Raw genomic sequence first — 14607 nt, forward strand, 5'->3', positions numbered from 1 at the left:
TTAAGCATGCTGCAAGGAGGCATGAGGAATGCAGATGTGGCCAGGGCAATAAATTGCAATGTCCGTACTGTGAGATCCCTATAACAGAGCTACACGACGGACAGCTGATCGTCCTCGCAGTGGCAGACCACGTGTAACAACACCTGCACAGGACAATGCATCACACCTGCGGGACAGGTACAGGATGGCAACAACAACTGCCTGAGTTACACTAGGAACGCACAATCAGTGCTCAGACTGTCCGCAATAGACAGAGAGGCTGGACTGAGGGCTTGTAGGCCTGTTTTATGGCAGGTCCTCACCAGACATCACCGGCAACAACGTCGCCTATGGTCACAAACCCACCATCGCTGGACCAGACAGAACTGGCAAAAAGTGCTCTTTCTCTGACGAGTCGCGGTTTTGTCTCACCAGGGGTGATGGTCGGATTCGCATTTATCATCGAAGGATACCTGGCCCGGGTATCCTGGAAGGATATTGACCTCATTCCGTCAGTAGAGGATGCCTGGTTATTCTTTAAAAGTGCTTTCCTCAGCATCTTAAATAAGCATGCACCATTCAAAAAAAAATTGAACCAGGAACAGATGTAGCCCTTGGTTCACTCCAGACCTGACTGCCCTTGACCAGCGCAAAAACATCCTGTGGCGTACTGCATTAGCATCGAACAGCTCCCACGATATGCAACTTTTCTGGGAAGTTAGGAACCAATATACACAGGCAGTTAGGAAAGCAAAGGCTAGCTTTTTCAAGCAGATATTTGCGTCCGGTAGCACAAACTCCAAAAAGTTCTGGTACACTGTAAAGTACACCATGGAGAATAAGAGCACCTCTTCCCAGCTGCCCGCTACACTGAGACTGGGAAACACTGTCACCACCGATAAATCCACGATAATTGAGAATTTCAATAAGCATTTTTCTATAGCTGGCCATGCTTTCCACCTGGCTACCCTTACCCCAGTCAACAGCCCTGCACCCCCCCCCCCACAGGAACTTTCCCAAGCCTCCCCCATTTCTCCTTCACCCAAATCCAGATTGCTGATGTTCTAAAAGAGCTGCAAAATCTGGACCCCTACAAATCAGCAGGGCTAGACAATCTGGACCCTCTCTTTCTAGAAGTATCCGCTGAAATTGTTGCAACCCCTATTACTAGCCTGTTCAACTTCTCCTATCGTCTGAGATCCCCAAAGATTGGAAAACTGCCGCGGTCATCCCCCTCTTCAAAGGGGGAGACACTCTAGACCCAAACTGCTATAGACCTATATCTATCCTACCCTGCCTTTCTAAGGTCTTTGAAAGCCAAGTTAACAAACAGATCACCGACCATTTCGAATCCCACCGTACCTTCTCCGCTATGCAATCTGGTTTCCGAGCTGGTCATTTGTACACCTCAGCCACGCACAAGGTCCTAAAAGATATCATAACCTCCATCGATAAGAGACAATACTGTGCAGCTGTATTCATCAACCTGGCCAAGGCTTTCGACTCTGTCAATCACCACATTCTTATCAGCAGACTCAACAGCCTTAGTTTCTCAAATGCCTGGTTGACCAACTACTTCTCAGACAGAGTTCACTGTGTGAAATCGGAGGGCCTGTTGTCCGGACCTCTGGCAGTCTCTATGGGGGTGCCACAGGGTTAAATTCTCGTGCCGACCCTCTTCTCTGTATACATCAATGATGTCGCTCTTGCTGCTGATGATTCTCTGATCCACCTCTACACAGACGACACCATTCTGTATACATCTGGCCCTTCTTTGGACACTGTTAATTAACCTCCAGACGAGCTTCAATGCCATACAACTCCCCTTCCGTAGCCTCCAACTGCTCTTAAATACAAGTAAAACTAAATGCATGCTCTTCAACCGATCGCTGCCCACACCTGCCCGCCCGTCCAGCATCACTACTCTGGACGGTTCTGACTTAGGTATTTGTAGTTGTCCACATATTCTGTGTCTGGTTAGACTGTAAACTCTCCTTCCAGACTCACATTAAGCATCTCCAATCCAAAATTAAATCCAGAATTGGCTTTCTATTTCGCAACAAAGCATCCTTCACTCATGCTGCCAAACATACCCTCGTAAAACTGACTATCCTACCGATCCTTGACTTCGGCGTTGTCATTTACTAAATAGCCTCTAACACTCTACTCAGCAAATTGGATGCAGTCTATCACAGTGCCATCTGTTTTGCAACCAAAGACCCATACAGTGAGGGAAAAAGTATTTGATCTCCTGCTGATTTTGTACGTTTGCCCACTGACAAAGAAATGATCAGTCTATAATTTTAATGGTAGGTTTATTTGAACAGCGAGAGACAGAATAACAACAAAGAAAATACAGAAAAACGCATGTCAAAAATGTTATGAAATGATTTGTATTTTAATGAGGGAAATAAGTATTTGACCCCTCTGCAAAACATGACTTAGTACTTGGTGGCAAATCCCTTGTTGGCAATCACAGAGGTCAGACGTTTCTTGTAGTTGGCCACCAGGTTTGCACACATCTCAGGAGGAATTTTGTCCCACTCCTCTTTGCAGATTTTCTATGGGATTAAGGTCTGGAGACTTGAGCCACTCCTTTGTTGCCTTGGCCGTGTGTTTTTGGTCATCGTCATGCTGGAATACCCATCCACGACCCATTTTCAATGCCCTGGCTGAGGGAAGGAGGTTCTCACCCAAGATTTGACGGTACATGGCCCCATCCATCATCCCTTTGATGCGGTGAAGTTGTCCTGTCCCCTTAGCAGAAAAACACCCCCAAAGCTTAATGTTTCCACCTCCATGTTTGACGGTGGGGATGGTGTTCTTGGGGTCATAGGCAGCATTCTCCTCCTCCAAACACAGTGAGTAGAGCCGATGCCAAAGAGCTCCATTTTGGTCTCATCTGACCACAACACTTTCCCCCAGTTGTCCTCTGAATCATTCAGATGTTCATTGGCAAACTTCAGATGGGCATGTATATGTGCTTTCTTGAGCAGGGGGACTTTGCGGGCGCTGCAGGATTTCAGTCCTTCATGGCATAGTGTGTTACCAATTGTTTTCTTGGTGACTATGGTCCCAGCTGCCTTGAGATCATTGACAAGATCCTCCCGTGTAATTCTGGGCTGATTCCTCGCCGTTCTCATGATCATTGCAACTCCACGAGGTGAGATCTTGCATGGAGCCCCAGGCCGAGGGAGATCGACAGTTCTTTTGTGTTTCTTCCATTTGCGAATAATCGCACCAACTGTTGTCACCTTCTCACCAAGCTGTTTGGCGATGGTCTTGTAGCCCATTCCAGCCTTGTGTAGGTCTACAATCTTGTCCCTGACATCCTTGGAGAGCTATTTGGTCTTGGCCCTGGTGGAGAGTTTGGAATCTGAGTGATTGCTTCTGTGGACAGGTGTCTTTTATACAGGTAACAAACTGAGATTAGGAGCACTCCCTTTAAGAGTGTGCTCCTAATCTCAGCTCGTTACCTGTATAAAAGACACCTGGGAGCCAGAAATCTTTCTGATTGAGAGGGGGTTAAGACTTATTTCCCTCATTAAAATGCAAATCAATTTATAACATTTTTGACAGGCGTTTTTCTGGATTTTTTTGTTGTTATTCTGTCTCTCACTGTTCAAATAAACCTACCATTAAAAAGCCCCGCCTTAGCTCACTGGTCACCATAGCAACACCCACCCGTAGCACACGCTCTAGCAGGTATATTTCACTGGTCTTCCCCAAAGCCAACACCTCATTTGGCCTTCTTTCCTTCCAGTTCTCTGCTGCCAATGACTGGAACGAATTGCAAAAAAAATTAATCACTGAAGCCTTTTCTCCCTCTCTAACTTTAAGCCTCAGCTGCCAGAGCAGCTTACCAATCACTGTACACAGCTCATCTGTAAATAGCACACCCAACTAGCTTATCCCCATATTGTTTTATATATTTTCTTTAGCTCTTTTGCATTCCAGTAGATCTACTTGCACATCTGCACATCTCTCACTCCAGTGTTAATGCTCTATTGTAATTATTTCACCACTATGGCCTATTTATTGCCTTACATCCCTTATCTTACTACATTTGCACACACTTGTACATATATTTTTCTATTGTGTTATTGACTGTACATTTCTTTATCCCATGTGTAACTGTGTTGTTTTTGGTCGCACTGCTTTGCTTTATCTTGGCCAGGTCGAAGTTGTAAATGAGAACTTGTTCTTAACTGGCCTTCCTGGTTAAATAAAGGTGAAATAAAATATTTAAAAAAAACAGCAAGATCTGGCTAATCTGGTGCAGTCCATGAGGAGGAGATGCACTTCTGTACTTAATTCAGCTGGTGGCCACACCAGATAGTGACTGTTACTTTTGAATAATGTGTCCCTCCTCCTTTGTTCAGGGACACATTATTCAATTTCTGTTAGTCACATGTCTGTGGAAATTGTTCGGTTTATGTCTCAGTTGTTGAATCTTATGTTCATACAAATATTTACACATGTTAAGTTTGCTGAAAATAAACGCAGTCGACAGTGAGAAGACATTTCTTTTTTTGCTGAGTTTATTTTCAGAGTAGCTTCCCCAACACCTTCTATAGACATACTGTGGGGGCTATCCAGGGAAGATTGTTGAGAAGGAACTGCGGTATAGGCACTACTATGGCTTACCAAGACTCAAGGCTAACCCATCCTCTGGACCTGTCCGTTTGGTGTCCGTTTTCACTTTGATAAATAATTTGAAGAGAAGCAATTCTTGTAACCTCAATAAATAAAAATTGACCTGACTGTACATTGAGCTACTTTCCAGGGGATACATGCATTTCACTACGTTACATTTATGGAATAAATGGTCGCTGTTGAAAGAATGCCGCTCACCCATGTATTGGTGTTGACCTTGAGACCAAACAGGGAAGAATGAAAGTGAAACAGATGTATTGTCTGACAGTTTGTTAGTGTCAGATATTGATTGTACTATACTATATTTACAAAATCCTATTAGTGGAAATTTCAATAAAACTGTTGCTAAGCGACACCTGACAGAATTTGTTGGGTGGGATGTACAGCAACCAAGGTGGTGCCTGTTATCCTTGGCAGTTTGCATACAGTAGAGAAACATGCATGTATGCATGATTGTTAGCATTTTTTCTGTTAAAGAGCATTCCACATGAATCATGTAAATTCCTATATTGTAAACAATTGTATTAGCTATGATCAGAAGCAAAAGTGGCACAGTATCCTGGAAGTAATTTATTAGGGTTATCCCAGTCAGTGTGAACAGACCAGTCTCTCACTGTATGCTGCCCTGTTTGTGTGAGTGGGATCTTCAGCCACACTGGGCATAATCACCTCTTTTCCTGGCCGCCTCTCACTACAACACGAGCCATTTAGAGAGAGCTTTTTTGTTGTTATAATAATACTAATAATGAAGACACAGCTTGACACAATGCGATGAGATGTGTAACTGAACAAACACACCATCTGGTATACGGTCATGTCACTATCGGTGTCATTCACTGAGGAACTTTTTGACGTTGTTGTGGGTGCCATTTTGCTCCATGAGAGCCCTGCTCCGGGGGAAGAAGTCGGCGCGGAGAAGACGATAAAAGTAGATCAGGATCATGGTGTTCATGAGGGTCATGGTAACTAGGAAGTAGCCTCCTTTGTCCATCCAGGAGTAGTTCTGGACTATGTAATATGTGAGGTAGAACTGTGCGCTGAGCCGGAAGACGATGTAGGTGAAGAGGTTGAGGAACTTATTGATTTGGTACAGAGGGGACGACTGCTGTGATGCTAGCTTCAGCATTAGCCTCAAATGCAGGGTGACACTGTTAACCTCCACAAAGAGAGCCACCACAGCACCGGCCACATAGAGGTGCGAGTATAGAGAATACAGGAAGCACCAGAGCACCTGAGGAAGGGAAGGACAGAGAGAAAGTAGTTAAAATATATACCAACGGCACTCCGCTGTAAGGCAATTGGGATACCATAATCTTTGCAATAGTAAAACTAGGGACAAATTAACAATTTATATTTAATATACTATATGATTAATGGATCACCAAAAAAACAAAACAAAAAACACTAATCAACCAACTAGTGGTCAGAATATTGGGACAAATACTACATGACCAAAAGTATGTGGACACCTGCTTGTCAAACATCTCATTCCAAAATCATGGGCATTAATATGGAGTTGATCCATTTGCTCCTACAACAGCCTCCACTATTCTGAGAAAGCTTTCCACTAGATGTTGGAACATTGCTGCGGGGACTTGCTTCCATTCAGTCACAAGAGCATTAGTGAAGTCCGGCACTGATGTTGGGCGATTAGGCCTGGCTCGCAGTCGGCATTCGAATTCATCCCAAAACGTGTTTGATGGGGTTGAGGTCAGGGCTCTGCAGGCCAGTCAAGTTCTTCCACACCGATCGATGAACCATTCTGTAATGACCTCGCTTTGTGCACGGGAGCATTGTCATGCTGAAACAGGAAAGGGCCTTCCCCAAACTGTTGCCACAAAGTTGGAAGCACAGAATCGTCTGGCAGGGGTGGGCAATTCCAGTCCTCGGGGGCCTGATTGGGGTCACAGTTTTGCCCCAGCTAATACACCTGACTCCAATAATCACCTAATCATGATCTTCAGTTTAGAATGCAATTTCATTAAATCAGCTGTGTTTGCTAGGGATGGAGAAAAAGTGTGACAATCAGGCCCCTGAGGACTGGAGTTGCCCACCCCTGAAAGTCATTGTATGCTGTAGCATTAAGGTTTCCCTTCACTGGAAATCAGGGGCAAGCCCGAACCATGAAAAACCACCCAGACCATTATTCCTCCTCCACCAAACTTTACAGTTGGCACTATGCAATTGGGCAGGTAGCCTTCTCCTGGCATCCACTAAACCCAGATTTGTCCGTCAGACTGCCACATGATGAAGTGTAATTCATCACTCCAGAGAACGTGCTTCCACTGCGCCAGAGTCCAATGGTGGCGAGCTTTACACCACTCCAGCTAACGCTTGGCATTGCACATGGGGATCTTAGGCCATGAAAACCCATTTAATGAAGCTCCCGATGAACAGTTTGTGTGCTGACGTTGCTTTCAGAGGTAGTTTGGAACTCAGTAGTGAGTGTTGCAACCGAGGACAGACGATTTTTACGAGTTACGAGCTTCAGCACTTGGCGGTCCCGTTCTGTCAGCTGTTGATGCTCCTAGACATTTCCACTTCACAATAACAGTACTTACAGTTGACTGGGGCAGCTCTAGCAGGGCAGACATTTGACAAACTGATTTAATGGAAAGGTGGCATCCTATGACGGTGCCACGTTGAAAGTCACTGAGCTCTTCAGTAAGGCCATTCTACTGCCAATGTTTGTTTATGGAGAGTGCATGGCTGTGTGCTCGATTTTATACACCTGTCAGCAATGTGTGGCTGAAATAGCAGAATCCACTAATTTGAAGGGGTGTCCACATACTTTTGTATATATAGTGTACACTGACTGATCAGAGACACAGGGAAGCTCAGCTCAATGTGTGCCTCAGATCAGTGGCAAGATGCCCTGTGTTCAACACAACACACATCTCCCCCATACAATGGTGGGTGTTGTTCCCTTGCAGTCAGGGATGGGCACACAGGAGCATTCATTTAGATTACAGAATAGGGCCTCACTGTGGCACCTTTAAAAGGTCATTAAACAACACCAGTGAATTAAAATACTGTATCTAACCTTCAGACAATCTAGCAGTAGCTGCTGTAACAATAATACAAATATATATATATATATATACACACACAAAATAAAAAAAGGCCATATTTAAATTCTTACCAGGTACAAACTGAAACAATAAAAGGTAAATTATCTTACCAGAACATGATGAATTAAGAACTCCCAGGATCCTCTTGCATGTCCAGTTAGAATGATGTCACCTGCATCTTGTACAAAGTATCCTGTCAAAGGAGAGTAAAGAGCAATGCCTCAGTCGAGGCCTTTTTGAGCGTTCTAAATAAAATTGTATTCATCACAAACAGGTGTAGACTTAGTGAAATGCGTACTTATGGGCCCTTCCCAACAATGCCAAGAATTGTTTTCTCCATTGTTTTCATTTTCGATGTGTGTATTGTTAGATACTACTGCACTGTTGGAGCTAGGAACACAAGCATTTTGCGACACCCACAAACATCTAAATGTGTGCATGTGACCAATACAATGTGATTTGAAAAGTAAAACATGTAATAATAAATACACAATGAGTAACGATAACTTGGCTATATACATGGGATACCAGTACAGAGTTGATCTAAGAGCCATCTAATCTACATATATCAGCGGAGAGAAATATATTGGACCGTACTGGCATAGTCCATCCTAATTATCAGCACCATGGACATTTGTGTTACACTTGAAAGGAAAACACAGGGAAACCGCTTTAGACTGGATTTCAAAAATGAGTGTTGTGTGAACCTCTATATATGGCAATCTGTCTCAATGGAATGGAAGGTTTGCGGTTGTCAGGCTGGCTCTCCTCAGACCTGCAGCTTCAGTTACACATGCATGCGAGACACACAGAATAATAACACCCAACACTGGTCACATCTCGTCATCACATCTTTCAGCAGGGCTTTAGACTGCTGGGTTTTTAGGGGATTCGTTTTGGTGCCCATAGCAATCCGAAGGTGTGGCCCATCCCCTATTTGAGTCCGGTGAGATGGGCAGATCTGCATTGCTCATTCTCTCAATCTGGCTGCCACTGAAAGGTGGGAGAGTATTTATTTTCCCAGGATATCCCAGCTATTATTAGGAACAAAAGGAGCTGTCAAGCTCAAGATTCACTCCAGGCCTTTTAATTAAAAATAAAAATGGATCAAGTCAGACTGAAGCCATTATAACAAAAAGTTGAAGTGTTTACACACTCCCCACGATGAACCCCACTCTCCCACACCAGTGGTGGTCAATGTTAATGAATTCCCAGTTGACCTTTATTTAACCCTTTCACACACACAGGTCTTTTAGCAGCCATCTTAAAGGGGTAGTGACTGACCTGATGAGATGCAGATGAGCATGTAGGCCGGGGCCGTGTAGAAGGAGTGAATGTTGGTTGCCAACTCAGGCGAAATGATCACACTGGAGAGGACAGGGATACATGGTTATGGACAGTTAAGTTTGAGTTCCTCTCATTCAGACACAGGGCTCACTGTGGAGCAGGGTTTCCCAGACTTGGTCCTGGGGGCCCGTTTTGGTTTTTGCACTAGCACTACACAGCTGATTCAAATGACCAACCCATCATCAAGCTTTGATTATTTGAAATCAGCTGTGTAGCGCTAGAGCAAAAAACTAAAACGTGCAACCAGGGGAGGCCCCAGGAGCAAGTTTTGTAAACCCTGCTGTAGAGAATAGCCTGACTAAGCAGACTTAGTATCATGATCTGGTAACAGCGATTCCCCTGCTTCTTTACAAGATGATTTGTGCCTTCACAAGGTCTATAGCAAAGTCTACGGTGAGACAGTACATTTCCTTGTTAATGCATGACCTGATGATTTCTAGCAGGTCAGGGTGAAAACATGTATAGCAATAATCAGTGAACTACATGAACAGCAGCTTGTCGAATATAACTGCTTTCACTTTATAAAACATCAATTACTAGCCTAAATTGTATAGTCTGCCTATGTACGCATGTGTTGTCAGCTATGCAAGTAATGTAGGTACTGTGTAATATACACACACACACCAGTCAAAAGTCTGGACACCTACTCATTCAAGGGTTCTTTATTTTTACTATTTTCTACATTGTAGAATAATAGCGAAGACATAAACTATAAATAACATATGGAATCATGTAGTAACCAAAAAAAAAAGTGTTAAATCAATGTATATTTTATATTTGAGATTATTCAAAGTGGCCACCCTTTGCCTTGACCGCTTTGCACACTCTTGGCATTCTCTCAACCAGCTTCATGAGGTAGTCACCTGGAATGCATTTCAATTAACAGGTGTGACTTCTTAAAAGTTAATTTGTGGTATTTTTCCTTCTCAATGCATTTGAGCCAATCAGTTGTGTTGTGACAAGGTAGGGGTGGTACAGAGAAGATATTTGGTAAAAGACCAAGTCCATATTATGGCAAGAACAGCTCAAATAAGCAAAGAGAAACAATGCATCATTACTTTAAGACATGAAGGTCAGTCAATAATGAAACTCAAGAACTTTGAACGTTTGTTCAAGTTCAGTCGCTATGATGAAACTGGCACTCATGAGGACCACCACAGGAAACGAAAACGCAGAGTTACATCTGCTGCAGAGGATAAGTTCATTGGAATTAACTGCACCTCAGATTGCAGCCCAAGTAAATGCTTCACAGAGTTCAAGTAACAGACATCTCAACATCAACTGTTCGGAGGAGACTGCGTGAGTCAGGCCTTCATGGTCGAATTGCTGCAAAGAATCCACTAGTAAAATGACACCAATAAGAAGAGACTTGCTTGGGCCAAGAAACACGTGCAATGGACATTAGACCGTTGGAAATCTGTGGTGGTGTGATGGTGCTTCGCTGGTGACACTGTCGGATTTATTTAGATCAGCAAAGGGTGGCTACTTTGAAGAATCACAAATGTAAAATATATTTTGATATGTTCAGCACTTTTTGTTACTACATGATTCCATATGTTATTTCATAGTTTTGATGTCTTCACTATTATTCTACAATGAAGAAAATAGTAAACATTAAGAAGAACCCTTGAATGAGTAGGTGTGTCCTAACTTTTGACTGGTACTGTATATCTACTTGTACTACATAAACAGTGTGTGTAACATAACATGTTATGGCTCCGATCTGGCCCTAAATGGAGGATCGATTTGTAGTCCTTCAGAAGTCCCCACCTCACATAACAGGTTTTACAACAGTCATCTAGCCAGCAGGTTTTTCCAGTTTACCTACTTGCTCTCCTCAAAAATGGGCTACATCACCATTCTCATGAGTGGATATTATTTTTTTGTCTTTGGCATGACACCAATTTAGTTAGGCTAATTGACTTGAGTGGATTCTGAAGAATATTTAACTTTTCTTATGTCAAAACAGATGTGCTTTTAAACTTCCACAATCTGATTAAGGCGCCGTCTTTGCGGACTCAATATCTGCCTCATTTGCAATAACCTGACACATAGATAGTTATTAACTACAAAGGGGAACATTTACTGCCCTAATCAGCTACTCTAAACTACAAGCATAAAATGAATACATCTCGCTGCCTATGTAGTGTCGCAGAGCTCAATAAGTATTTGTTTCCTGAGAAGGCCATTGGGTAGGCTGTACTGTGGCATTTCCCTCCCAACTTGAAAATTCCTTAGTCGCCTTACATCTTCCTGTCTGAACATGCTCATCCCTCTCCTCCTGTCCCCTGTCAGTGACTGTTACGGCTCCACATACCCCTACGTAACACATCATGTGGATCCACTGTGAATGAACAATGGTGTCCCAGTGCAGAGAGTGACTCACCAGGTCACAGCCCAAGTCCCTGTCAGGAGGGAGTGGACCATAGAGACCGAGAGGTTCCTCCACTTCCAGGAGCGGAAGTCATCCACCGCCACCGCTTTGGGCACAGGCAGGTTCTGTAGTAGTCGGTGGGCCACCCGGAACATCAGAGCCCACACCAACACAGACAGTCCAGGGTGTCGCTGCAACACAGGAAGCAAGGCCTCCATCTTCTCCTCCCCCTCTCCTTTTTACTCTCTTCCTCGTTGTGCTTCGTCTGTTTTGCGTCAGCTGCTCCTCTCCACGGCTCTTCTCACGCCTCCACGGTCCGTTGGTGAGTATGTGTGAGGGGAGTGTTCTCCTCAGGACAGTCACAGTTCCAGGAGTTTGAAGGGAGTCGTTTTTATAGATGTGGTCTTTACCCCTCGTGCTCCTTTCAGAACTACTCGGAGAATAGGCGCAGCGTTTTCCACTTCTTCCCGGGCTCAGAGGGGGAGACTAGCTAGGACTCCCTTAAAACAGCTCATTCAAATTCTACAGATCTTTTCCCCCCGCTCGTAGTGTGTTGCCACTCAACCAGTCTGCTTGTGTCTGACTATGACTAGAGAGAAGGGGGAGTGGTGGAGAGGGAGTGGTGTGGGTGGCCTGCTTCCAGAAAACCAGAGAATCAAGGAGGGGCCACATCTTACGTAAAACACAAACAAGAAAGTTGAACTATATGACAGTGTTAAAAACATTATTAGGGTATAGAGTGTAATGTTGTCACTTAAATCATTACTATGAAACATTGTTCTTTGATGTTTCTCTGGAGAAACAGTCACCGTCACAGAGCAGGCTGTATAAAATGTGAATTTGAGGTTTGATACAGACATTTGTCAACTTCGACTGAGTTTGGTGGTAGCCACAGAGAGCACAGCTCTGAAACTCTCACTAAAATGGAAAAGCAAATCTATCAACTAATTTGTTTAGCTTAACAGCCAACTAACACTCCCTCACTTAGTGAGAAACTGTGCTGCTCCATAAACCACTGTCTTGTGCTCCCCCGCCACCTTGCTCCCCCCTCCACTTTTTCCATAAACAGAGCACACATACTCCCCACAGCTGGCCTCTCTGGCCCAGTTGGGGAAGTGAGGAGGGGGGGAGTAGTGGCAACATACCAGGGCCTGCACACTCAACCAACGCACCACTACATGGGGTGTATTCATTAGGGCAAACCGTAGCAAACCATGTAAGGTGGAAGAAAAATAATTCTGCATTTGTTATTGGAAAAGTTCAGGTTAGCCCCTCCTTTGAGCCTATTTGGTTCCTAGTGAACCCATGTACACATGCCTTTTACATTCAGCCCTGTGTGTACAACATGTCACACATGTGTCAGTTACAAGCCCCCACATACAGTACAAAGCAAATACTAAGTGGTTAAATTCATTAGTTCAATGTCTCAACACGCCTTCAAAACAACAGTGGCTTTCCCTGTCATTTTATGAAGACTATATGTAATTAGAGATTTGGAGGAATGCATAAAAGTTATGAAGATGCATATGTAGGATATAAAGCATGATGTTGCAGACCCTGTGTAATGTGGGGGATTTGATAGATAAATAGTTCAAGGGTATGGGCACTCAAACCTGAAACATACTTACAAATCTTGATCCATAGAATTTGAACTAAAGCACAACACCCCCACTCTCGTCCTCGTTTCATACAATAACCTTCACAAGGTGAAGGGGAAATTCCTGAATGGTACAAAATGCCAAGTTTGTATACACAAGGCAGGCCTACTTGGAAGCCCCACCCTTAATTACAATTCCACACACCTGCTGCTGACAGGGCAACAGGGGTGCATTCAAGAACTAACCTGTTGCACTTGTATTGATAATGCTATTGTAGTTAAAACAGCCATACACTCAGTGCCATTCTCTCTTAGACCCATTATGTTATCATTAGCCCCTACAATCTTGGAATTCAAGACCTTAGTACACTGGCACCCTAATTAAGGCAAAATGTGGTTGTGTCTAGTCTGTAGCTCAGTTGGAAGAGCATGGTGTTTGCAATGCCAGGGTTGTGGGTTCGATTCCCACGGGGGGCCAGCACTGGAAAAAAATAAAAAAAGTATGAGATGTATGCATTCACTACTGTAAGTCGCTCTGGATAAGAGCGTCTGCTAAATGACTAAAATGTAATGTTATTTTGGTATGTTGCTCATTCCCAGAGATTCAAAGTTCAGCATGGACACATGAAAACTAAGTCTAGGGTTGAGTGGAAAGAATGGGACAATGAGTCCCTTAAACTAGGATTGAAACTAGGGTTGAATATTGACAGAAATAAATCTGCCACATATCAGTTTGCAAACAATGAATAAAAAAAAATTCAGTTAATAAAGCTGCATACAAACATGGTTTCTTTTTGCTTTCTTGAGTAAGGCAGCTCCAAAATGCAGGTGTTTCAGCCTAGCTCAGTGCTTTTTGTGGTGGTGGAGCAGCCAGTGGAAAATACGAAGCGTAGGGGTTGGTAATGTTCTCTAGTTGTGCCGTGATTGGGTCAGTGTTCTGTCACTCATGAGGACACTACGTCACTGCAAAATCTATTGGTAAAGCTTGAAAATTCAAGCCCCTTGCCATAGAGTTATATTAGAAGTGCCCATCCAAGAAGGCTCAAGGTCATTGGCCACAGATAAAATGACGTCAAATCCCGTTATATCTACCGTAGATATGATTAGACTGATTATGCCAACATCATACTTTCAAAATCTTAGCTAGCAAGCTAGCAGTCATCATCATGAATCAAGTTGACAATCTACTTGCAAATCCTTTTCGAGCCTTTTCAATATGAAGAGAAATTAGATAAAAACGTATCGGTGCTCATCGGCCATTGGACATAAACATTACACAACAAGTTGGAAATCGCAAAATCAACTATGAGTGATTTGGAAGGAATCAGTGGCTAACTGCAAGCGTTGCAAAGCAATCATTAGCCTGCTATTCAGTGGAGTGGGTGTGTGGTCCAATCTGGGTTTAAGGGTCTCTTTTCCAAACTTAAAAGGAGAAACATTCAACACGATGGGCCAGAAAAGGTTGAATACATTGGCCATGTTGTCAATCCAGCATGACTTCTGCCGTGTTCAAAACAACTGGGAAATCTCAGACTTCAGTGAGTTCAAGACAACTGGGAACTCGGAAAAAAACGAGCTCCGAC

At 43.6% G+C, this 14607-nt stretch overlaps 1 protein-coding gene across 2 annotated transcripts; it reads right to left on the bottom strand.

Moving 5' to 3' along the window:
* Positions 1-4502: 4502 nt before the first annotated feature.
* On the bottom strand, positions 4503-13157 carry LOC106581192 (TLC domain-containing protein 1). Of its 2 annotated transcripts, none has more exons than XM_014163087.3 (5): positions 13056-13157; positions 11440-12060; positions 8991-9073; positions 7817-7899; positions 4503-5866 (listed from the first exon to the last, which is right to left on the bottom strand). In XM_014163087.3, exons 2-5 carry the CDS (start codon positions 11643-11645, stop codon positions 5465-5467), a joined length of 774 nt encoding a protein of 257 aa, XP_014018562.1. In that variant the 5' UTR covers positions 11646-12060; positions 13056-13157; the 3' UTR covers positions 4503-5464. The 2 variants fall into 2 exon arrangements, with proteins under 2 accessions (XP_014018562.1, XP_014018563.1); XM_014163088.3 differs by having other exon boundaries at positions 11440-12099; positions 13056-13151.
* Between the last annotated feature and the right edge of the window lie 1450 nt (positions 13158-14607).

Source organism: Salmo salar, chromosome 20 (genome assembly GCF_965601325.2).
Source record: "Salmo salar chromosome 20, fSalSal1, whole genome shotgun sequence".
Classification (NCBI taxonomy): Eukaryota; Metazoa; Chordata; class Actinopteri; order Salmoniformes; family Salmonidae; genus Salmo; species Salmo salar.